General features: G+C 38.0%; 2 protein-coding genes across 2 annotated transcripts in view; both read right to left on the bottom strand.

Moving 5' to 3' along the window:
• Positions 1 to 11,262, bottom strand: part of LOC121386727 (adenosine deaminase AGSA-like) — a 31,771-nt gene extending 20,509 nt beyond the window's left edge. Inside the window, exons 1-2 of the mRNA XM_041517722.1 lie at positions 10,977 to 11,262; positions 3,665 to 3,961 (exon numbers count right to left, since the gene is read on the bottom strand). Coding sequence (XP_041373656.1) covers positions 3,665 to 3,961; positions 10,977 to 10,995 — 316 coding nt within the window. The 5' untranslated portion in view covers positions 10,996 to 11,262. The remainder of the gene's footprint in view (positions 1 to 3,664; positions 3,962 to 10,976) is intronic.
• Positions 11,263 to 14,509: 3,247 nt separating this feature from the next.
• LOC121386889 overlaps positions 14,510 to 27,042 on the bottom strand; it is a 21,319-nt gene continuing 8,786 nt past the window's right edge. Inside the window, exons 3-5 of the mRNA XM_041517921.1 lie at positions 26,745 to 27,042; positions 24,840 to 24,974; positions 14,510 to 15,603 (exon numbers count right to left, since the gene is read on the bottom strand). The exon at positions 26,745 to 27,042 is cut by the window's right edge and continues 29 nt beyond it. Of these exons, the coding sequence (XP_041373855.1) occupies positions 15,491 to 15,603; positions 24,840 to 24,974; positions 26,745 to 27,042 (546 nt within the window). The 3' untranslated portion in view covers positions 14,510 to 15,490. The remainder of the gene's footprint in view (positions 15,604 to 24,839; positions 24,975 to 26,744) is intronic.

The following is a 27,042-nucleotide window of genomic DNA, read 5'->3' on the forward strand; positions in this document are numbered from 1 at the left end:
CATGATATAGTTAACTGTTTAAGCCCAAAATACACCCATTTAAAAGGCCATGCTGACCACCAAGTCACTAGCATTGACACATGGCTAGCAAGATAGTAAAGTTTGTTTTATAAAGTTTGCTTTATTTAACGACATTACCAGAGCATATTGCTTTATTAACCATCGGCTATTGGATGTCAAACATATGGTCATTTTGACACAGTCATAGAGAGGAAACCCGCTACATTTTGTTTCCATTAGTAGCTAGGGATCTTGTTTATGCATCATTTCACGGCCTTTGATATACTAGTCGTGGGGCACTGGCTGGAACGAGAAATAGCCCAGTGGGCCAAAATTAGCAAGATGTCAGCACCACTGACCATGACATGCAAGATGAGCTAAACTGATACCAGTTTGGTGCGGATGATCGTAGGTCGAAATCGAAAAACAAAGCTCAGTCCAGCGATGGAAGTAGCTAAAACGGAAGGAAAGGAAAGGAATGTTTTATTTAACGACGCACTCAACACATTTTATTTACGGTTATATGGCGTCGGACATATGGTTAAGGACCATACAGATATGGAGGGAGGAAACGCGCTGCCGGCACGCAATGAGCTACACTTTCCGATTTAGCAGCAAGAGATATGTAATGTGCACCATCCCACAGACAGGATGGCACATACCACGGTATTTGATGTACCAGAAGAATCATAACGTAAATGTGAGAAATTTATGTTGACATCACTGCTCTATATTATCTCATTATTATAGAGTATCCTACATCAACCATTTGAGACTGATTCACAATATCTCCTTTCAAAACTGTATTTTATTGACTTGTCCTTTAAATCATAATATACATTTTGTTGTTGAGATTTACGTAACATATTAAGTGCTATATCTGGTACATATTGTTATTGTAAATTGTCAGATTATTTTTTTCAGTGGCAATTTATAGTAATATTTCAGCTTAATTTTTAATTTCAAGTTGCATGCTTACAATACTGCGGAAATACATACATATGATAAATATATTAAAGATATTTGAAATGGATTTGGTGAATCCATAAAAAAAATTCACTCTTTTTGATGGCATTTTGAAAGTTGAATAGTATGGCCGGTACCTTGGATTTTGGAAAAAAAAAAAAATTTTTTTTGATAAATTAACAAAGAAAGAAAGAAATATTTTATTTAACGACGCACTCAACACATTTTATTTACGGTTATATGGCGTCAGACATATGGTTAAGGACCACACAGATTTTGAGAGGAAACCCGCTGTCGCCACTACATGGGCTACTCTTCCGATTACCAGCAAGGGATCTTTTATTTGCGCTTCCCACAGGCAGGATAGCACAAACCATTGCCTTTGTTGAACCAATTATGGATGACTGGTCGGTGCAAATGGTTTACACCTACCCATTGAGCCTTGCGGTGCACTCACTCAGGGTTTGGAGTCGGTATCTGGATAAAAAATGCCATGCCTCGACTGGGATCCGAACCCAGTTCCTACCAGCCTGTAGACCGATGGCCTACCACGACGCCACCGAGGCCGGTATAAATTAACAAAAACAATTACCCATTTTCATATATTCTCAATATAGGTACGCTTGCATACTGAACCCACTCCTCCCACCCAAAATTTGTTTTAATAAAAATAAAAAAATAGATATCAATACAAATAATGTGAATCAGTTTCAAACATAAAAGTGAACACTTTCCAAAAAGATACTAAATCTGTTTTTGTCTACTTACTGCAAGTGAAACATACTGCTCGAAGATCGCAGAGAGGATTACAATTGAGAGAGAGAGAGAGAGAGAGAGAGAGAGAGAGAGAGAGAGAGAGAGAGAGAGAGAGAGAGAGAGAGAGAGAGAGAGAGAGAGAGAGAGGATGTTGAGTTGATAGTGGGGAGAGTAAGAGAGGCACTGAGATAAGCTGAAATACTTGTCTTGATATTCGTTTTACAAAAATATGTCTTACTTTCAATACTTAAGACCGTTGTTTTTCTTGTCCTCACCCTAGACTAGATACAGCCCTGATTTAGCACAGAACTCTTGTTGTAATCATTTTTTGCATTCGAAGGACCTGAGGGACTTGTTTCTTTTTTGTAAAGTGTGTTTTATTTAGGTATACAGCTGGGACAAAAATAACTAGTTTTTGCTGGTCTGGTCAGGTCATATGGCTTAACCTGTGCATTCAGAGCAAGCTATTGTAGTGCACGCCTGTCATGGGGCAGTTTTACTGCCCCTCACTACATTACATACTGCCTTGATTTAACACACTTCGCTTCATTTCAACTTATTGTCGTGCTTATATCCAATTAAGGTTCAATCACGTTGTCCTGTGCACAGACCTACAGCTATCTGGGCTGTCTGTCCAGTACAGTGGGTTAGCTGTTAGTTATTAGTGGTTAGTGAGAGAGACGAGGGTGTAGCAGTCTTACTCCTTCCCTCAGCTATCTGGGCTGTCTGTCCAGAACAGTGGGTTAGTTGTTAGTTATTAGTGGTTAGTGAGAGAGAAGAGGGTGTAGCAGTCTTACACCTTCCCTCAGCTATCCGGGCTGTCTGTCCAGTACAGTGGGTTAGTTGTTAGTTATTAGTGGTTAGTGAGAGAGAAGAGGGTGTAGCAGTCTTACACCTTCCCTCAGCTATCTGGGCTGTCTGTCCAGGACAGTGGGTTAGTTGTTAGTTATTAGTGGTTAGTGAGAGAGAAGAGGGTGTAGTAGGCTTACACCTTCCCTCAGCTATCTGGCTGTCTGTCCAGGACAGTGGGTTAGTTGTTAGTTATTAGTGGTTAGTGAGAGAGAAGAGGGTGTAGTAGGCTTACACCTTCCCTCAGCTATCTGGCTGTCTGTCCAGGACAGTGGGTTAGTTGTTAGTTATTAGTGGTTAGTGAGAGAGCAGAGGGTGTATAGTGGTTTTACAACTACCATTTGAGTCATTAAAACTTACTTAAGCCTGTCACAAATGCACCGGTCGCCGTGCGGCGGGGCGTAACTATTAGGCGTTCTGGCGTCCGCGACACCGGGAAAGAATCGCAACGTTCTCCTTTTTTTGTTGTTGCCATGGTACGGTATGTTTACGGCGACCCTGCAGGCTGACACATTTTTTCGGACCATCAAATTTTAAAGACATCGTAAGTTGACATTACGGCCACCGTAAGGTCACCGTACGATGCTCGTACGTTGTCCCGACATCGTTGTGGCATCGTGTGTCCTCCCTGCGATGTCTCCAGATACCGCAAGATCACCTCAAGGCCGCATGGTACCCCTATGATATGTCTGCGGTGGGTTTCTTATTCTGAAACTCGTACGGTCTTCAAAACATTATAATTCCGCATTAAAAGTTTCCGATGACCCTACGATGCCCCAAAAATCGGCCAAAAGCTCAACGATGACCTTAGGATGTTGCAGATGCCCGTAGAACATTCGTAGGATATCATCAAAACACACATCATACGGGCATCTTACCCACTTACGATGCATTTGTGACTGAGGCATTAACCACGATATATTTAACACAGAACGTTAGCCTGATCTTTTGGCATTATTCGAATTAGTTTAAAGACTACCGACGGGGATCGATCCTAAACTGACCGCGCATCAGGCGGACACTTCACAAACTGGGCTATTTCTCGCCCCTACCTTAGATTAGATACTGATTTAGCACAGAACGCTAACCTAACCTTTTGGCATTCTTCGGATGAGTTTAAAGACATTGCTCTCATCTATCATGGGTTTCGACTTGAAGAAGCTGATGGCTGGAGGAAACAGTTTCCCGTGGAGCCTGGAATCTTCGTATTCCTTCCGCTTCTCGTGCATCAGTATCCTGTTCACCTTCTGCTCATCGTCGTTGAGGACCAGGGTTCCGCCTATACGTCTGCGCTGTTCTTTCTTCAGCAACTCCTCCCTCTGTCGCATGTACTCGGTGTATTTGATTTGAGCAGACGTGATATGCACAGCCGTCACGGCGAACAACAAGACTGGTGTCCAGAACATAGATACGCGTTTAAAATAAAGAAGATGAGTATCAATATAATAAAATGTTTTCCATAACCAACATAAAAAATAAATTGTTTTATCTTATCTATGTACGTGTGGGAATATCAACAGCGGTATAGTCCCAATTGTTATTTCAGAGTAGCTCGCCTGTGTTTCAACACATAGCGCCTACTCCAAGGTCATTTGTTATAAAGGACTAAGGAAGTAAGACATGTGTTAACTAATGACACACTCAACACATTTTAATTATGGTTATATGGCGTCAAACATACGGTAACGGACCGCACATATAATGGGAGAGGAAACCCGCTGCTTCCACGCAATTGGTCGCAGGACTCGACACTTACACACCCATACGCCCCTCACACCCCTCACGCCGCCCCCCATACCCCGCACGCCTCTCACACGCCCCTGACACCCCAAATGCCACACTCAATGCTTTGCAAGTGGTATCGCTGCATAAAACTTTCAAAAGCTAATGCATTCAGGCGACTGTTTGTTTCTTCTCCTTACAGCCAGTGCACAACAACTGAACAGAGGCCGTGGTATGTGCTTTCCCGTCTGTGGGAAAGTGCATGTGCTTTCCTGGCTGTGGGAAAGTACATATAAAAGATCCCTTGCTGCATTAGAAACAAATGTAGCGGGTTTCCTCTGATAACTACGAGTAAGAATTACCAAATGTTTGACATCCAATAGCCGATGATAAATAAATCAATGTCCTTTAGTGGTGTCGTTAAACAAAACAAACTTTGTTTTTAAAAGTCGTTGTATGTACAGTCCTGTCAATGTAAACGTGCGTGCAAAATACTTTTGAAGCTTTACCGAAAGGAGAACAATATGGAAGCAGCGGATTTCCTCTCGGACAGAACCTTCATGTTAAGACTCATATAAATTGGACGCAGCGTGTGTGTGCGGTCCGGCTAAAGATATAAAAAATATATTAGTCTCAATGAAAGCGCCTAGACTGGATGCGTGCTATTCGAGCATCTGCAAAACGCTTGCATCCACTTGCAAAGGAATAATTGTATAAGATGCATATGCCCTCAACGCGAGCTTCAGATGTATCATACACAACAGTCGGATCGCACGCCCGCTCCGCATCCAGTCAACACGAGACTTTAGGCACCGGAAAACTGTAGTTCAAAATGCTCTGACGTGCTCTTAAAGGGACATACCCTGGTTTTTAAACACTAAGGCATATGTTTCACTATTAAAGCCATTTATGATCATTAAAATCAAACATTACTTATATTTTATTGTTTAGATTATCCATTTCCGTACTAACGAAGTGTTTCCAGTCATCCTGGTATTTTTCATATTTTTGAAAACGCACGTGCGGTGATGGAGTCTGTTGTATTTCAACGTCACAGACTCCAGTTTCACTCTGTTGTCTCCAAAGGTATATAAATGAACCAAACTTAGTGTCCATTTTACGGGTTGAAACTTGAAATTGAAACACGTACATGTGTTAATAACCATGTATTACCAAAAATAACTCATGGCGTTCTCACCATCGGGTGTATAAGAAATATACATTATTGTACGACCTTGTGTGTCATACTGATTTTACGAAACGAGTGTCAGTAGTCTTGTATTGCCCGAGCGAGAGCGAGTGTAACACAATAATCCTGACACGAGTTTCGTAAAATCAGTACAACTCACACGCGAATGTAATAAGTTCTTTATTATCCATATTATTATTGGGGGGTGTTATTAATAAAAAGGACAGTCTGAAAATATTTCAACCACATGCACCGTTAGATGACAAAATGACGTCATATTCAACATGCACAGTCGGAGCTAGGACTGACGAAGCAACGTCATGTTATGACGTCGTTTCCCAAAATTCCGTCATTATATTCGTGCGCTTGGTATGTTTTTCATTAACTCGGTTACGTTGAACCATTTGTGCAGGGTGGAAGCCGGCAGCGGGAGGCGAACCCAGTACCTACCAATCTTAAATCCGATAGCTTAACCAGAACACAACCTAGTCCAGTTATAACTATGAAAATAAACTAAATCAAATACACCACCTAATGGCTACAGTGTTTTTTTGTTTTGTTTAATGACACCACTGGAGCACATTGATTAATTAATCATCGGCTATTGGATGTCAAACATTTGTTAATTCTGACTCGTAGTCATCAGAGGAAACTCGCTACATTTTTCCTAATGCAGCAAGGGATCTTTTGTATGCACTTTCCCACAGCCAGGAAAGCACATACCATGACCTTTTACCAGTTGTGGTGCACTGGTTGGACGAGAAAAAAATAGTTGAATGGATCCTCTGAGGTGGTTTGATCCTGCGACGCCAGCACCTCAATCGAGCGCTGAACTGTCAGCTAAATCCTGCCACCTGGCTACAATGATATAATCAATAGGACGTTAATTATCTTTAAAAGAAACTAAAGAAATATTTCATTAAAGGGGCAGATCCTATTGTTTAAACACTAAGGCATATTTTTCACCTAGACTCTAGTTTCAACACGTAAAATGGACACTAACTTTGGTTAAAAACTAAAGTTTGTTTTATTTAACTACGCCACTAGAGCACATTGATTTTCTTATCTTATCATCGGCTATTGGACGTCAAACATATGGTCATTCTGACACTGTTTTTAGAGGAAACCCGCTGTCGCCACATAGGCTACTCTTTTACAACAGACAGCAAGGGATCTTTTATTTGCGCTTCCCACAGGCAGCATAACACAAACCATGGCCTTTGTTGAACCAGTTATGGATCACTGGTCGGTGCAAGTGGTTTACACCTACCCACTGAGCCTTGCGGAGCACTCACTCAGGGTTTGGAGTCGGTATCTGGATTAAAAATTCCATGCCTCGACTGGGATCCGAACCCAGTACCTACCAGCCTGTAGACCGATGGCCGTACCACGACGCCACCGTGGCCGGTCTAAATTTGGTTAATTTATAAACATATAACTATAACAAAGTTAGATACAACAGAGTGAAACAGGAGTCTTTGACGTTGAAATACGTTCCCCCTGCGCGTGCTGTAACCTCACCGTGATGCAGGGGTGTAACATTCTCTTTTAGAATGGCCAATACAGCACAAATTGAAGTTTTGAGCAAAAGTCAGTATCTATCTGTGATATTTGTATTTGTATTTTTGTACAGTTCGTTACACTGTTTTTATTTATATCTTGAATTTTTATATTGATGTTGATCATCACCTTATTTGTTTGCATTACTATAGTTTGACACCCAATAGCCGATGTATTTTTCGTGCTGGGATGTCGTTAAACATTCATTCATTCATTCATTGAAATACTTTTTAAAATAGACTTCATCAACGTTACTTATCAGACGCACGTACGATTTTAAAAATATGAAAAATGCATTTTATGATATTAGAAACACCAGGATGACCGCAAATACTTCGGTTGTACGGAATTGGATAATCTAAACAATAAAATATAAGTAATGTTTGACTTTAACGATGATAAACGGCTCTAATAGTGAAATTATGCTTTAGTGTTTAAACACTAGGGTCTGTCCCTCTAACGGCACGTCAGAGCATTTTGAACTACAGTTTTTCGGTGTCTAAAGTCTCGTTTTGACTGGAAATCGATTATACTGTGACGTACTGTTAACCTGAAATTCATGGGTCTGTGATGCTCAAGTCAGCTACAAGTGCAACGGCTGTACATATTTTTAGTCGAAAAAGATATCTAAGAATTGAATAATATATTCGTTGTTTAAAAACGTATCAAACACATTTTAAAACAACTCATGTATTATTATCAATATTATTATCAATACTCATGTATTATTATCTATATAATATATTACCAACGATGAGGTAATATTTTACATGACGTCATAGCATATACAATATATAGACAGAACCACATAAATGTTTGTATTTAATGTTAATTATTACATACCCATTTAATATTGCCATAGTAATACAGACAATTCTGACCATGCAATAAACAAATTATTTTATTGAACATATATGTGGTAGAAAATTTTGCATGCGTATTACGTGTTCACCAGAACGACGTCATCTCCCTAGCGAAAAATGACGTCATGTTCGTAGCCAGACTAGGGATTTTCGAAGCTATTCTCAGCGATACGAAATCGTAAAACCATCGTACGTTATGACGTCACAACACACCGCACATCTTACGATTTTGTATAGCTAAGATAGCTTCGAACATATGTATTATGGACCGTGCCTCAGATCTCCTTAAGTACAAAAGGCTTAGCGTTCAGTTCATTCCATAACATTCAGCCAACTTTCCAGACGAAGTAAGCTGTGTTATTTAATTAAAATTGTTTTAATTATAATACAGAAAGGAGGTATGTAATACGCAAAGAACCACCATTTGTTTTGCCGTGTTATTTATTGAACGAGTTTGTAGTGCTTCATATCTATACCATTCCACCGCTACGGGGTCTCGTGGTATAATATTCTTGCGCACTATAAACTCGTTCAACAAATAACATGGCAAAACAATTGTTGTGTGGTTCTGTATATTTATTGCACGAGTTTGTGATGATGTGGCCCGGTCAACGATTTCCTTCAGTGTGCAGTAATGGGCAAAAAATAGGACACGGCAACCTAGTTATGGTATGCAACACAGCGACATACCGGACAGACAGACAGACAGACAGACAGACATACATCTTTATTTACGTCTCACCTCATGTCCAACATAATTACATATAAAATAAACATATAAAAGTATATAAGCCATTCCATAGGGAATTATGAGAGACGATATATACAATAAACAAATATTCACATTTATACTTAATTTAAAAACCAAATATATTAATACTAATATGTGTACATATGGGTACGTCATCGTAATATTAAAATAAACTTTTGACAATAAACGAAACATAAAAATTAATCAAAAATAAAAAAGTTTCTACGTCTCTGTAGAGTTAAAAAGCAGAGTTTGGCTGTTATAAAACCAAGTTGTACTTGCAGGCATGGTTTGATGATCCTTTATGAATTGATAAGAAATATATTCTGCGGAAATTTAAAGTTTACAGACGAACGGACGTTTAACAACAAAAATAATAACAATAGAAGTAGTAGCAGCAGCAGCAGTAGCAGTAGCAGTAGCAGTAGAAGTAGTAGTAGTAGTAGTAGTAGTAGCAGTAGCAGTAGTAGTAGTAGTTATAGTAGTAGAAGTAGTAATAGTAGTTTTAGTAGTAGTAGTTGTAGTTGTAGTAGTAGTAGTTGTGGTAGTATCAGTAGTAGTAGTAGTAGTAGTAGTAGTAGCAATAGTAGTTGTAGTAGTAGTAGTGGTAGTAGTAGCAGTAGTATGTGTTGTAGTAGTAGTAGTAGTAGTAGTAGTAGTAGTAGTAGTAGTAGTAGTAGTCGTAGTCGTAGTAATATTAACAGTAGTAGTAGTAATAGTAGTACTAGTAATAGTAGTAGTACTAGTAATAGTAGTAGTAGTAGTAGTAGTAATAGTAGTAGTAGTAGTACTACTACTACTACTACTACTACTACTACTACTACTACTACTACTACTACTAATAATAATAATAATAATGGCTTTGATGACAATGGTATATTAACACCATCGCCATTTATTATCATTATTATTAGTAGTATTAGCATTAGTATTAGTATTAAGATCAACATGCAGAGCACAAATCATAATAATCATTGTGATTTTTTACAGACCAAAACGTATTTAGAATTCCTCAAACATATATCCTTGCGATATGGGTTCTCAGGCGGAGAAGCTCAAAGTATAATAATTTCAGTTTTTTATTTTCAATTTATTTGTCTGCGGTATTGGTTTCGAAGCGGAACCCCTCTTCCACAAATAAAATAATTTTGTTAACGTCTTACCACATGTGAACAATATACCCCAGAAGCATCACGTTTACATTTATAGGTGGGCAAACGTGACAGACCTTCGAAATGTCTTTATGGTTGATTATTAATATATATTTGTTTAATTCCACAGAGCATTTCATGTTGAATATATATTATATTAAGATGCAACATATGCTTGAACGACGTTTAATTCTGTCCCAATATAATTTTATCTAGTGCATGCAAAACAAGCACTCTGAGAGTCCTGCAATGCATGTCCTCTACCGGGTCCAGCACATTTTCGTATCTCCACAGTACAAGGTTCATAATCTGTGATAAATTGTTAAATCACCATAAAAGTCAACGGTGATGTGTAGCAGTAGATACAGCTATACAAAAAAGTTCAGCTGAAAATCTTGAGCGATTGCAAAAAAATAGTCTGACTAAAAAATGTTTCTCCTACGTTCAAAGGTTATATCTCTGTCAAAAAATGGGTCAATCGCCATGAAAGTCAAACTTGAACTGTAAGAGTACATGATAAAGCTATACACAACATTGCATCTCAATATATTTAGGCAATGCGAAAAACATCAGGAAACAGAGAGGCAGACAGACGGACAGATATACAGACAGGAGGATGGTGACAATTTTGAGATACTGGGATATTTATGTATGGTAAAAAAAAAATGTCTTACGTAAAATAGTAATTTTAGTTACATGGTAATGTTAATTGTTTATAACTCTATAATATAACATTCAATAATAATAATAATAATAATAATAAAAATAATAATAATATAATAATAATAATATTAATATTAATAATAATAATAATAATAATAATAATAAATACTAATAATTCCATCAAAAATAACTTTGATGATCGTCGGTGGGCCCATTGGGCTATTTCTCTTTCCAGGCAGTGCACCACAACTGGTATATCAAAGGCCGTGGTATGTGCTATCATGTCTGTGGGATGGTGCATATAAAAGATCCCTTGCTACTAATGAAAACATGTAGCGGGTTTCCTTTCTATTCCTCACCAAATGTTTGACATCCAATGGCCGATGATTAATACATCAATGTGTTCTGGTGGTGTCGTTAAACGAAACGAACTATGATTATTTAATGAAGCGCAATTGCTAATTAAAGATAGCGTCCCAAAACCCATACCACGCCATAGTACATACCCAGATGATACATGTACATTATTCCAGAATCTCGGAGGACGTGCCCAAGAGAGTCGCGCTTGAACTTTCAGTAGATGTGTTATAAGTGAAATAGTTGATTGGCTGACTGATATTTGCAAATGAAAAGCTTTAAATATCTTGCACAGGAAATAGTGATTAGCCCAACTCTAGAATAAAGCTTACAACTCAAAACGGTGATAACTATTTAAGCATTTGTAATATTATACAGCAGCATTATTGACATACAGCTGCCATGAACACACACGAGTCTACAGCTTTCGCTCAGTAAAACAAAAAGGGTAATTCTACGAAAAGGTCAAATTTCCAACTCAATTTATGAATATAATAATAATAATAATAATAATAATAATATATATATATATATATATATATATATATATATATATATATATATATATATATATCATTGTAAAAAATTTGGATGGAAACATGGGGTATCCAGAAGGTCCCAAAGAGGGACCAAACATTCAAATTTAATTTTTGTTTAACGTAAATCAATATTATTATTGTTATGTTTAAAAACAAATCAATTAAGCATGTATTCATGAAATATTATAAATAACCGTTGTCACACTTTGGCCATTTTTGTCGGATGGACATGCCTCTCGTACATGATTTCATTACTGTTATACGTTCGTCAAACAAAACAAAATTGTGTTTAATAACAACAGAGAAACTGCACCGGTTCATAGTTTCATATTAAAAATAAAAACTCATAAAAGCAATATGCATATACACTTTTCGAAGTAATTATACACAGAAATTCACAAAGTGTGTGACAGACGTACATCATTTTGATACGTACGTCCGTCATACTAAACATTGTATTTGAAATATTTTATTAATCAGAAAAATGTCAAAAGAGTCGCACAACAAGCAGAGCCTATATAAGTGTTCTCGTAAACAAGATGAACATCAGACAATAATCAATATTCATAATAATATATAAAACATAATAACATAATGTCCAATGGCATAAAGTATTTAACATAATTAATATTTATTAATATATAGTAACAAAAGGCAGAGAGTAGATAGAATGGAAATGGGATAGTCGAGAAACATTATGATAGTGATGATCCTATTGTTGGAGCTAAACTTTAACTGGGGCAGTAAAAATCAGAGTAATAAGTTAGCTCAATTCGAATATCTTTCTTTCAGCTATATATTTATGTACTGATTTAAAAATGAAATAGTTTTCTTCAATTGGTAGGTTTGTTGAGTCGGATAATAATAAACATTGTTGTGAATATGTCCAAACGAAATTTAGTAAACGTGTTTAAATACCTACAAGGGCATTTACCTGAACCTATCCCAGTATTGAACAATTAAAGTAAGAGATACATATCTTTATTGTGTTGATCAGGACATAATAGTATCTGTACATGCTCTGTAATAACGCTAGACCTTTACTATAAGACTATTATAAGCGGAGTTTCCATCTAGCCTACTAAAGAAAATCTTTAGGTGGGCCTGGGGAACAGGGGATTATAATTATACAGTTTAAAACATTCTATAAACAATCCCAATGAAACAATTCGTAAAAAACACTGAGAAGGTATTTTCTCATTGAAACTTTCGTAAGATACAGCGGATGATGACCTTAAAAATATATTTTCAAAATTCACACTGTTCCCAAAATAGTCTTCGATATATTAAACTGAGCGTAGGGGTGAGGATGTTAAAAATATAGCTGATGATTACCAGTGATAAAGGTAGGCAGTCAAATACTTTGGGAACCCAATGCATATTCCAGTTAGGTTTTTTTTGTTTTTGTAATCAAGCACCTCAGTCTGGTCCCACCCTGGTCCCACCCTGGTCGCAATAAGACCCTAGGCCTATGACACTGGTAGTTCCGATAGCCATAGAAAATCTGTTTTTCTTAAACGCAGATGTTTAAGAATTGTAAATGTGTGTTGTTACATGTAAGTAAGACAAAAACAGGCTTTTACAAATTTGGTCCAAGATTCATTTGTTTTGTTTTGTTTTGTTTTTGGTGGGTTTTTTATATATATATATATATATATATATATATATATATATATATATATATATATATATATATATACATATATACATATATATGTATATATATATATATTTTTTTTTTTTTAAAGAGGAATTAAGAAAACATAGACACAAAAATATAAACACATGAACATTACCTATTCTAACCAATCCCTCACAATGTATATTAAAGGTCATGGACAGTGTTGTTTTGTCTGTGGGAAAGTGCATGGGAAAACGTAACAATTATCCTCTGACGATTGTGTTAGAATTGTCAAATGTTTGACATCCAATTGCCGAAAATTAATTATTAATCAATAAGCTCCCATGGTGTTTTTGAAGAAGAACAAAACCCTTTTATTTTTCTTAGTCGTTTCTCCCTCAATTATTGTTGTATTTCCCCATTAAAGTCTAGAATAGGGTTTTGGATATACCAGTATTGAGCTCTAAAGGTATTTTTAGCCGAAAACTAATTTATTTCCCTTATACCCCCCGCCCCCCCCCCCCCTCAATTATTGTTCTATTGAAGTCTGGAATGGGGTTTTGGATAGACCAGTATTGATCTTATGTTAAAATTAATTCATTCAAATCTGCCATGTACATCCGTCACATATTTATGCACATCCGTTACAATATTTAGCATGTATCAGTTAGGATCAGTTACTTTGTAAAAAAATTAATATGCAGTGATGCTTTTCCCTGATGTTCAGACTGTATGTAGAAACAGGAATTAATTATGTGAGTACAAACGATTCACATAATTTTTACAATTCACTAATTCTGCACGTACGCCCGTCACACGTCTTTAAACAACCATTCCACATTTTTTGTTGAGACAAATATATTTTTAAGTGGCCTGATATAAACCTATAACTAATGGTTAATTGAAGCTATTATTAACTTTTCCGATTTATATTTACTTTTCTAATGTTTAGTCGTCTACTGTGTTACGACCGTCATAATGGAATTGTACTAATAGTAAAAAAAAAAGAAAAAAAAGACCCCCCCCCCCCAAAAAAAAATAAAAAAAAAAAAAAAATAATAAAATAAAATAAAAATAAATAAATATCGCCACCAATGCAGATAATCTAGTACGCATTAACTGGAGTACATTAAACATGGTTGCGACGCTTTCTTCTATGGACCCTCTGAGTTAAAGTTAAAATTTATTTTAGTTTAACGACATCACTAGAGCACATTGATTTATGTATGTCAAATATTTGGTAATATTCACATATAGTCTTAAAGATGAAACCCACTACATGTTTCCGGTAGTGGCAAGGCATCTTTTGTGTTCACCATCCCGCAGACAGGATAGCACAGACCACGGCTTTATATATACATGTACAGTCGTGGTGCATTGGCTGAAAGTGTGCGGGAGGTAGCCCAGTGGTAAAGCGCACGCCTGATGCGCGATCGGTCTAGGATCGATCCCCGTCAGTGGGACCATTGGGCTATTTCTTGTTCCAGCCAGTGCACCACGACTGGTGTATCAAAGGCGGTGGTGTGTGTTATCGTGTCTGTGGGATGGTGCATATAAAAAATTCATTGCTACTAAAGGAAAAATGTAGCAGGTTTCCCACTATAGCCCAATGGGATGACCATTTAAGATGTGCTTTGGTATACTGATCCGTCCAACTCAGATGGTTCCATATTGATATCAGAGGTCATGACACCGACTTCTTTCTCACTAACTACTAACAACTATTCACTATCCCGCTAGCCTGAACTAACGTCCCACATAACAGTGGTTTTTGTCCAGAATAGCGAGCTAGATCGTTAATTGAATATCCATGTATGTACAAAATTCAACCTAAATTGAATGACAAAGGGAAAAAAGATGGTGAAATATAAATAAATATAAACAACAATACTAATAGTACAGTAATAATACTACTAATAATATTCATATAAAATGTTAAACACATTGTCATGCGATTAAATATAGATGATAAATACACAGCAAGTTCCAGGGAACGTTTCTGTCTAGAATATCTCTGACAACATACACATACAATATCGATATACACTTGAAATTGAACCAAAAGAAACCAAAAACCAAAGCAGCAAAAAAACCCACACAACAACAACAAACAAACAAACAAACCCAACAAACATACGCGCCAAGAACAAAACAGAAAACAATCAGCAATAACATACAGAAAAAAAGAAGAAAAAACAGAAAACGTAAAACATACACAAAGGAAATATCGTATAAAACGACATTTATAGCAAAGATGTTGGTTTCATTTGATTCGATTTGATTTGATTTCAATAGATGCCAAAACATGTTATGTCTCTTCGCTAAGCTATGAATAAGACAGGTGGCTAGTTATATCAAGATAACGGTTAGTAAAGCAGACGCTATTTTGGTTTCAACAAAATCTGTAGGTTAAGAATGAATGATTGAATGAATGAATGTTTAACGACACCCCAGCACGAAAAATGCATCGGCTATTGGGTGTCAAACTATGGTAAACTGTAGGTTAAACTTCTCTCGGCTTGACAAAACGGTCGTCTGCTGTATATAACATCCCTGTCGTTGCGGGTAATCGCTCTTCAACTTCCGCGCACCGTTCTGCTCGGTCCACATCATAACCTGTTAAAAAGGAAAGCAAAATGTGTTTCGATGGAACGGATTTAGGAGATGAGGTTGTGCTGTGTGCGTGGATGTGTGTGTGTGTGGGGGGGGGGGGGGGGGGCATTATTAGTACTCTGAACATCAAAAGAAACGTTATGAACATTATCAATGTTACTTTAGAACAATGTTTACAGTCTATTTACCGAAATGTACCATACAGTTTAGAAAAACACGTTGTATTAAGCTTGAGATTATATGATAAAGAGTGTATTACCCTCGTGTTTTTCGGTATCATCAGTATCATATATTAGGAATATATTTTTTATTATGTGAGTCTCTGGCTGTATAAGCAACTTTAATTCCAGTCCGCCATTACTAGATATTCAGATGACGTAAGACTATGTGACGCTCTGTCCTTTTGAATGGAGATGACGTCAAACTGGAATTACGTCATTGATGATATACTTACACAAAAATAAACTAATGCTTAACGTTTTTTAACAGCTTTTAGTGTAAGGTTGCTGTTGAAATGTTTTTGTTTGATGCCTATGAATGCGTACGTCGATTATGGAGTGTCACACTAGTACGTTTGCTTAAATGTCAATAAACTTTACTTAGTGTCATGACCTGGATTAATTTACATCTAATTTGCAAAGTTATCAAATTCTTAAAGTAATTGATCTGAAAAAATATTACATACTTTATATGTACACACACACACACACACACACACACACGCACACGCACACGCAAACAAACGCACACAAACACACACACACCAACAACAACAACTTCTAGGAATTCCTGAACATTGTTTCGTCCTATATGCCAGTCATTTCACAGGTTATGATTGCAATGAATGACTGAATGGATGTTTTATTGACACCTCAGCACGAAAAATACCTCGGCGAATGGGTGTCAAACTACGGTAAAGGTTATATAAAAGAAATATGTAAGATTAGAATATGCGTTCATAAATTAAATGTAAAATCGGGCAAGTATCGAAACATCGAACGATCAGAAAGAATATGTACTCTGTGCAATGCTAATGTAATGCTAATATTATAGAAGATGAATATCAGTTTATAATAAAGTGTCCACAATACAAAAATTTGCGTTGTAAATATATATTATTATAAGCGGTCATGCGTTTTATACAGTTATTAACCACCGGTAACAATAAGGAACTGAATAGTCTAGGCAAATATGTAGTGGAAGCGAATACAATTAGAGATCGGTTAATGCCGGATGATAGTTAATGTAATAAATGTAACTTATATCCCTTAATATGTCCATGATTATATATAAACCACACCGACCATTGTTTTGCACGTGTGTATTTTGTATAACTATGTTGTATTATTTATGTTATGTATCCAGTTGATGTTTTGTAAAACTTAAAGCAAATAAATGAATGAATGAATGAATGAATGAATGAATGAATGAATGTTTAACGACACCCCAGCACGTAAAATACATCGGCAATTGGGTGTCAAACTATGGTAATGCAAACAAATAAGCTGATGGTCAACATCAATATAAAAATTCAAGATTTAAATAAAAACAGTGTAAAGAACTGTGCAACAATACAAATATCACAGATAATTTCAATTTGTGCTGTATTGGCCATTCTCAAAGATAGTGTTACACCCCTGCACCACGGTGAGGTTACAGCACGCGCATGGAATATTGCAGGTAAGACACTGGTAGCTATGAAAATGTGGAGATTCACAAAATGCCTGTTTTAACTGTCATTGTTTATGTATGTAGAGTCTTATTCACTGTCCTCTATATGATGACATTACAGTAGATAGTTTTAAAAGGCAATAGCTTCTGTAGTTAACTTTAGTAATCTTTTAGATAAATAAAGAAATGCCATTATTTTAAGCCACCCGGATATTGGTAAAATTACAGCCAAAAGTTTGTCATGTTATTTTTATTACGTCGTCAAAGATTGATTTTTTTTTTTTTTTACACTTATAGACATATACATATTTTATCACTTTTAGTTTTACCTCTTGTAAATGCAATACGTTTTTTTTTAAATATTTCTGATTGTCTTTTAATAGTTCTAAAGTCTCGTATAACTCCAAAGAATTGGCTTGTGTACTTTTACTACTGTAATACTGTATTATTAGGTGAACTCTTGTGAGACGTAAATAGAAAACAAATTTCTGTCTGTCACCGGCCTCGGTGGCGTCGTGGCAGGTCATCGGTCTACAGGCTGGTAGGTACTGGGTTCGGATCCTAGTCGAGGCATGGGATTTTTAATCCAGATACCAACTCCAAACCCTGAGTGAGTGCTCCGCAAGGCTCAATGGGTAGGTGTAAACCACTTGCACCGACCAGTGATCCATAACTGGTTCAACAAAGGCCATGGTTTGTGCTATCCTGCCTGTCGGAAGCGCAAATAAAAGATCCCTTGCTGCTAATCGGAAGAGTAGCCCATGTAGTGGCGACAGCGGGTTTCCTCTCAAAATCTGTGTGGTCCTTAACCATATGTCTGACGCCATATAACCGTAAATAAAATGTGTTGAGCGCGTCGTTAAATAAAACACTTCTTTCTTTCTTTCTTTCTTTCTGTCTGACTGTCTACGTGTGAGCCCAGTACGTAATATCAGGGCAATTGAGTGTTGAGTATTAAAAAACAATCGTCATTAAAAAACGGCACTTCAAAATGGCGTGAGAACGAAGGGTTACGGGACCCCTGTGACCCCTGCCCCTGGATCCGCCAATAGTTGCGGTTTGTTTGCGCATTATTTAAACAATATCTGTCATGTTACATTGTAGTTATAAGGTGCGGCGCGTCAACAGATACCGGTAACAATGAATCACGAAAATATTGGTTTTATTTTGAAACAATGCACGCCACAACAGGTCAATCTCCCTAGTGGATGCGGAATACTGTAAATCGGAAAATGTTGGCGAGCATAAAATATTCGCGAATTTAGCGAAGCCATACAAAACGCTAACATTTCATGACGCTAAATATAAACTAAGGTCAGATTAAAACAAAAATCAAACAAGTCTTAAAACGTATACATATTTAATAACGATTTGAATTAATCAATTGTGAACAATTCAATTGAATTTCAGAACCAAGGCAAATAAAAAGTCGTCACATATCCTATGTGCACTACCGTTCGTGGCACAATAATTAAAACTATTGTCACATCCGGTGCAGTGTCGCAGCAAAGCAAAACGAAATGTCAGTATTATGAATACAGTCTTATAGTTTCAATGTTTGTAACTTTTAGCAATAAAGACACATAATTGTGGTTAAAAATAAATTGTTTTCTTTATTTGACAAAGTGAGAAAAGTACCAGAGCATTGATTACTAGTACGTCTCAGTGGAAAAACAGTTTACGACCCCTGTACGCACAATATACTACTCCGAAAACATGTTTTCATTGGACTGATTATGTGTGGTTGTTTCGTCGGCGATTAACTGGACAAGCAACAGGCTATAGATTAGGCAATAAATACAGACAACAATACTAATTATTTTAGACATATAACACTGTAATGTTTTTTATTAAAATTAAGTTGGAGTCAAGGAGCGTCACTTGGACGTTTTAGGCTATATTTCAAACCGGAAATAGTGCGCATTGCACAACATCAAAAATTATCGAGTGTTTTTGTCACCAGTCAGTCTAAAAAACAAACAAAAAACGGCCTACGTTTTTTTTAATGTTTGATATGCCGACCTTGCTAACGTTTTGTGTCGCTAATATGTCACTGATACGGATTTCGCTAAATTTTAAGGTCGCTAATATTTTCTGATTTACAGTACCTCGCATTATTATGTTTTAAAGTGACAGACCCTAGTTTTGTAAACACTAAGGCATTTTTTTCTATTTTCTATTAGAGCCGTTTATGATCACTGAAATCAAACATTACTTATATTTTATTCTTTAGATTATCCATTTCCGTACATTCGAAGTCTTTCTGGTCATCCAGGGTTTTCTAATACCAAAAAATTAATTTTTCATATCTTTAAAAACGCACGTGCGTCCGAGAAGTATTGATTATGATGTTGCATTTTAATCTATTTTAAGGGTATTTCAACATCACAGACTCTTGTTTCACTCTGTTTTATCCAAAGTTGTTACAGGTTTGTAAATTAACCAAACTTAGTCTCCATTTTTACGGGTCTAGGCGAAAAATATGCCTTAGTGTTTAAAAAGTTGGGTCTGTCCCTTTAATTATTTTATTCATGGAGGAAAATTAATGCAGCCTGCAATGATTAAACAGTGGTATATATACTCTTCAAAAAAAGAAACGCAAAAGGGTACAAATGGGTTATAACTCCGATTTTATGTTTCCTACCGGTTCATGCTTTGTGAATATAAGGTCATTGCATGTCCCAAACACATTCCCACGGTTACATTCGATAAAACGCAGCTACTGTAAAATAAAGTTTCAAAATGTGAATATTCGCAAAAACGCAGCCACGTGCAAACCATGTCACCACTGCACGTGCGTTGTCTGCACGTGCAACATGAACACCGACAGTATAAAAGTGCAGGGTGTTCGCTTGCCTGGCCTCTGTATCTGGCCGACAGTTGACAATCCAGGACATGCCACGTCTCAGTGAACCGCAGAGAAACAATGCCATCGGCCGACTAGACGCAGGCGAATCCAGAACGGCCGTTGCCAGGGCATTCCATGTGTCCCCAAGCACCATCTCCAGACTGTGGGACCGTTACCAGCAACATGGATCAACACGTGACCTCCCTAGATCCGGTCGACCACGGGTCACTACCCCCGGGCAGGACCGCTACATCCGGGTACGCCACCTTCGGGAACGATTGACTACTGCCACCTCCACAGCCGCAGCAATACCAGGTTTGCGCAGGATATCCGACCAGACCGTACGGAACCGCCTACGTGAGGTAGGAATTCGTGCCAGACGTCCAGTTCGAGGTGTCATCTTAACACCACAACACCGTCGACTCCGACTGCAGTGGTGCCAGATTCATCGACAATGGCCTCAACTGCGATGGAGACAGGTGTGGTTCAGTGACGAGTCCCGATTTCTGCTCCGACGTCATGATGGAAGATGTCGCGTGTATAGGCGTCGTGGTGAACGTTATGCGGCAAACTGCGTGCAGGAAGTGGACAGATTCGGCGGGGGTAGTGTCATGGTGTGGGCAGCCATCTCACACACTGGTAGAACTGACCTGGTCCACGTGCAGGGCAACCTGAATGCATAGGGCTACATTGACCAGATCCTCCGGCTACACATCGTTCCAGTTATGGCCAACGCCAACGCAGTGTTCCAAGCACGTCTCACAACGGCTTTCCTACAGAACAACAACATTAATGTCCTTCCTTGGCCATCGATATCACCGGATTTGAACCCAATTGAGCATCTATGGGACGAGTTGGACCGACGCCTCCGACAGCGACAACCACAGCCCCAGACCCTGCCCGAGCTGGCAGCAGCCTTGCAGGCCGAGTGGGCCACCATCCCCCGGGACGTCATCCGTACTCTGGTTGCTTCAATGGGCAGGCGGTGCCAGGCAGTTGTCAACACACGCGGAGGCCACACCCGGTATTGACTCCAGATGACCTTGACCTTGGTGGTGTGTCCTATCACTTACTCACAATGGACTAGAGTGAATTGTGAACAATCCTCCAACATTTGGTAATTATCGGACTCACCATTCAATAATTAAATCAATTCTCCAAATGTTACGACAATGTGGTTTTGCGTTTCTTCTTTTGAAGAGTATATGTAAGAGTTGTATTTTACGTACTCACACACATCGACAGACATATGCAATGTCAAACATTTGGTAATTTTCACATATAGTCTTAGAAAGGAAACCCGTTACATTGTTCCATCAGTAGCAAGGGATCTTTTATATATGCCAGAATGTTTGACATCCAATAGCCGATTATTTATAAAACAATGAGCTCTAGTGGTGTAGTCAAACAAATGAAACTCTTTTTTTTTACCCACGTGTCCTTTATAAAATACATGTTAAAGAAAGTTAAATCCAGTCACATATCATTGATCTGTTGAATGGCCTAACACAACATTTCCTGAAAATATATACATTCCATGTGTCCTTAGAATGATTATTCAACCATCTACACAATCATATTCCACTTATTAATTATATTTTGTAATAATAATTTCAATTATCGCGGCGGTCCATAATTCAGAAAAAAAGAAGAACGGCGACTTGGAGCACAGATGTGTGACGTATTCTGTTGGAGCACAGATGTGTGACGTATTTCATTTCAAATCAAGTGAGGGCATCCATGAATAACTGCAACGTCAAAATGATTTGCCAAGTTCCTGTATCGCGAACATGGGGTGGTGACCTGTGCGAACAGGGGGTGAAATAGAAACAAACGGCAATTAAAACAAGTCATTTCAAATATGAGTCGACTCGAGCTCACGATGAGACAAGACGTTGCTACTTGCGCTCTCGACTTAACAACACCCCCCCCCCCCCCCCCCCCCTCACACACACACACACCTGGGGTTGTTGGTGCGATGGCGGCTTGGGAAGAGGAAAGCAACATCTCGTTCAGTCCAGCCAACGCGACAGCCTCACCCCTCTGCACGCAAGGATGATTGGCACCTACCTGGCCTTGGGGAAACCCAAGGCTCAGTTCCACGATTACGTGCAGGGCGACACCACGGATACGGCGAAGCTGAGAGGCCGGTTTTCCAACCAGAACTGGAAGCCATTACCAGACGGATCGCACTATGATCTCCACACACTCAGGCTACAAGTGAACAGGACGGGACCCACCGGCGCCAGAAGACGTACCGCCAAGCGATTCTACTGACAGACATGGATAGCCACACTATTCATAGAATCGTCAAGACGATCTGCGGCGCCATCATGATAAACTTGGCCACGAAGCGACATCTGTTCCCGTTCGTGACTGTGACACCGCTCCTCAGCTCGCCGTAGGCTCAACCTCCGCACCCTAACGGCCTTAACGAGGACACTCACGTGGACATATAGATCTGATTTTAAATATTTAGACCGTCGTTCAAAATTTTATGTCGAAATTACTTCTAGTTTTAAAAAAAATATTATTAAATAGTCCGATCCTCTCTTCTTTCTCTTATTTATTTTTGGACTGTCCTTCTAAAATGCTCCAAATTATACAAATATTCGGCCGAGCAGTCAATTCTTTTCATTTTTGGCTCGTAACTTTTATTTTTTTTAAATTTATTCTGTCAACTTTTTTACTAATTGCTAAATTCAAAATTCTGCCCATTTTCAACACTACCCCCCCCCCCACCCCCTCCTCCCCCATCCCGAGTCAGGCCATCGATCTTATCGGAGGTCGGACTCGGGATGGGCGTGTTCGAAACCCAAGTGGTATATGGGCACGTTAAACTAGTTATCATCATCATTTCAAATAATAAAATCTTAACCTGAATGATAATAAGCTTGCGCGGCCCAGCAGATGCACCACATAATTCTTTCAAAACCTAGCCATATCCTGACCACTATCAAGAATGGACTTTCAATATATTGGCAATAAATCTTCGAGACAAGCGGTATTAATCGCAGGTGGATTATCAAGAATTCCAACAATTTTCTTGAAAGTTCACCACTGTTAAAATATTATAATTTTCAACACTGTAAACAACGAACCCCCACGACAAATGTAAGGAAAAACTCCATTCCTTAATCAAGGGTTACTAAAAACAGTTGAATAGATACACACACACACACACACACATACACACACACACACACACACAATTTGTGAAGACCGAAAGTAAATCGAGACAAAATTAGCCTGAGATTGACGTGTGAAATGCTAGACTTCCTGATTTGACTGATAAAGTAGGTATCGTCTGACTTTGTCCATGCATGATAATCAGATAAGACAAAGTAGAAGTCGGAGTCGACCATAACAAATTTCCATGCATGATAATCAGATTGTGTAACTAAGACAAAAAAGAAGTCGGAGTCTGACCAGACCAAATTTCCAGAACACTAAAAACAGAGAGAACATGTTGACACACTAGGGTTAAAATTGAGGCGCGCGCTGGCCGGAGACCAGGAATTTATTTTGTTTGATCTACTCAGTCTACATCAAAACAAACGAGTCTGGTGAAAAATTTTTAATTGCACATTTCGATACATTGATTATCGTATATTATTTAACAATACGATCACAGATTACCTTTCATCGATTTACCCACCAGAGGTAGACATAAAGGATCTACACAGCTTTTGGTGACTACATTTCGCAACGTCTGAGACATATTTCCGCATACTCCATCATATGCCGATTGTAAAGACCGACATATCGTTCTGGTAAAGAAATTGTTATTTGATCAGGCTGTCCTAAATTTTGCGACAGTTATAATTTTATTATATATTAATTTATTTATTTTTTATGACCCCTAGTGGTGTCGTTAAACAAAACAAATTTTACTTCATGACGATGGAGCACGATACGCTTACTTTTGCGACCACCTGATACCATCACTGATTTTATGAGTGTATATTCTATTGAACTCTATCCTGTTTATGTTTGGATTTTCTAAGATAGTTTTTGGGAGTGGCAGTCCTCTACAGGCGGTGCAGGAGGAATGAAGCATCCTGTTACGGATCGTCTAGAGGAGTGGCGGTCATCCTAAGGACGAGTACCTGATAGTGGATCATGGAAGCAATCACGACTTTCAGTTTGCCTAACATTGTTATGACTCTACCCTGTGCAGAGATACGATTTTGATAATCGAATACGCCTGTGTATTTCAGATATCAGATTTATACATTGAATTATTGCAGCCATTTGTTTTCATTTCAAAGTGACATTCCCGAGTTTGCATTGTAAGATGTTACCGACTAATACAATATTTCTACGATTAAACTTGCATATTAAATATATTTTCTTATTTAGAATATCAGTGTCTGTATATCAATGTGTTTCTGGTAGTCTTAATATTTGTAAGACGCCCAAACTGTTTTGTGTTTTCAAATAATTTCATACGTACGAAAAAACATATTTTAGGAAATAAAATGAAATGTAACCTAGTACAAATATTAGAACGTCCAGAAAAAAGGTTTAATATACAGCTACTAATATTATATACAGAAAAATATATTTGAAATGTAATTACAATCGTTAAAAAAGTCTCTGTTAGTCGATAACATCTTAAAAATTGCAGCAAACTCAGGAATGTCCCTTTAAATGGGCTGACCCAGATACTTGTTAGAAATTATTTTCGAGCTTTGAGAAATGTGAAATGATGCCTTACTTTCATGTTTTCTTGAACGCCTCCTCTTACGGACGATGACGAAGACGACGACGACGATTACGACCAAGGCAACTACAGCTACCACTGCACTGGTAACCACTGGGACCAAGATCTTTGATTCAGTGTACGGCAAAGCTGTGGTGAAACAAATCGTGTTTAGTAATACATCAATATATTTTTTAAAAATTGCGTGCTATTTGATGTCTTTGATGTGAGATAGAAAAAAGAAGAAGTGTTTTATTTAACGACGCACTCAACACATTTTATTTACGGTTATATGGCGTCAGACATATGGTTCAGGATCACACAGATTTTGAGAGGAAACCCGCTGTCGCCACTACATGGGCTACTCTTCCGATAGGCAGCAAGGGATCTTTTATTTGCGCTTCCCACAGGCAGGATAGCACAAACCATGGCCTTTGTTGAATCAGTTATGGATCACTGGTCGGTGCAAGTGGTTTACACCTACCCATTGAGCCTTGCGGAACACTCACTCAGAGTTTGGAGTCGGTATCTGGATTAAAAATCCCATGCCTCGACTGGGATCCGAACCCAGTACCTACCAGCCTGTAGACCGATGGCCTGCCATGACGCCACCGAGGCCGGTTGATGTGAGATAGAGACAAAGAGAGACAGACATACAGACAGAGACAAGATATGTCGAGAATCAAGAGATAAATATAGATATAGACATCTAGTCAACAAACACCTTTTTATTATACTGATATTGTGAACAGGCTAAGACCATTAATATGTGATTTTAATTCTCAAAAAGGATCTGTTAGTCGTAAACGTGTTATAGTCGTATCAAACTCAGGACAGTCCCTTGCATGGCAGAAACAAAAGTGATAATATTAGAGACTTTTGCAACCAGGGGCCGGACGTAGCCCAGTGTTAAAGCGCACGCCTGATGCGCGGTCGGTCTATGATCGATTTCCGTCGGTGGAACCGCTGAGCTATTTCTCATTCCAGCCAGTGCACCATATCTGTTAAATTAAAGGCAGTGGTATGTGCTATCATGTTCGTGGAATGGTGCGTGCAAAAGATCCTTTGCTACTAACGGAAACATGTCGATTCCTCGCTATGATTGTGTCAAATTGCCATATGTTTGACATCCAATGATTAATAAAATCTTTGTGTTCTAGTGGTTTCCTTAAACAAAACAAAATTTGTTTTTGGTAACCACACCATTTCTGTTTGTTTTGTTTAACGACGGGGGGGGGGGGGGGGGTCGACTGAGATTGAGGGTGCAAAGCAAAATTTCTAGGGGGTTCCCCGTAAACTTGTGCAATTTTCTGTATTCTACAAGTACAATTCATCTCTACTTTAAAGGGACATTCCTGAGTTTGATGCATTTTAAGATATTTCCGACTAATAAAATATGTCTACGATTAAACTTATATATTAAATATATTTTCTTGTTTAGAATAGCAGTGGCTGTATATTCAATGTGTTTCTGGTCGTCACAATATTTGTAAGAAGCCAAAACTTGATTTTGTCTCTAAGTAATTCCGTACGTACGAAAAACTATATTTTAGAAAATAAGATGAAATTTAACCTAGTACAAATGTTAGAACGATCAGAAACACGTTTTATATACTGCCACTAATATTGTATGCAGAAAAATATATTTGATATGTAGTTACACTCGTTAAAAATCTCTGTTAGTCGATAACATCTTAAAAAGTGCAGCCAACTCAGGAATGTCCCTTTAAGATTTACTACCGATTTTGCTTTATTCAGACTGATTTTCTTGAGACGAGTGTCTGAAAAAAAACGTCTAGAAAAGGGCGAGTGCTAGACATATTTTCTAGTTCAATAATACTTATAATTTTCGTATAATTATTATTTTAAATTTCACAGCATTTTATGTTTTCCTTTGTACCGTGCTTAATAAGAACTAACCTGCTTTCATCACATCTGTGTAAAAATAACTGCATCCAGGCTTGTTGCACACTGTGAGGGTATATCGCCCGAAGTCCGTCTCTTTAACCGAGTCGAACCAGATCGAGTATGTGTAGACACGCCTGTAGTTTGAGACGTTAAAGACAACATACGGCACTAGTCTATATATTCCCGAACTCTGGTTTCTCTCGCACCGATTCTGGTCAGTCCAATTCCACGATCTTGCCCCTCCCGTTGGAAGTACGGTCTTGTTGAACGATAACTTTCTGCCAACAACAGCTACGACCGTTTCATATTC

This window comes from Gigantopelta aegis, chromosome 12 (assembly GCF_016097555.1).
Source record: "Gigantopelta aegis isolate Gae_Host chromosome 12, Gae_host_genome, whole genome shotgun sequence".
In the NCBI taxonomy this organism is placed as follows: domain Eukaryota; kingdom Metazoa; phylum Mollusca; class Gastropoda; order Neomphalida; family Peltospiridae; genus Gigantopelta; species Gigantopelta aegis.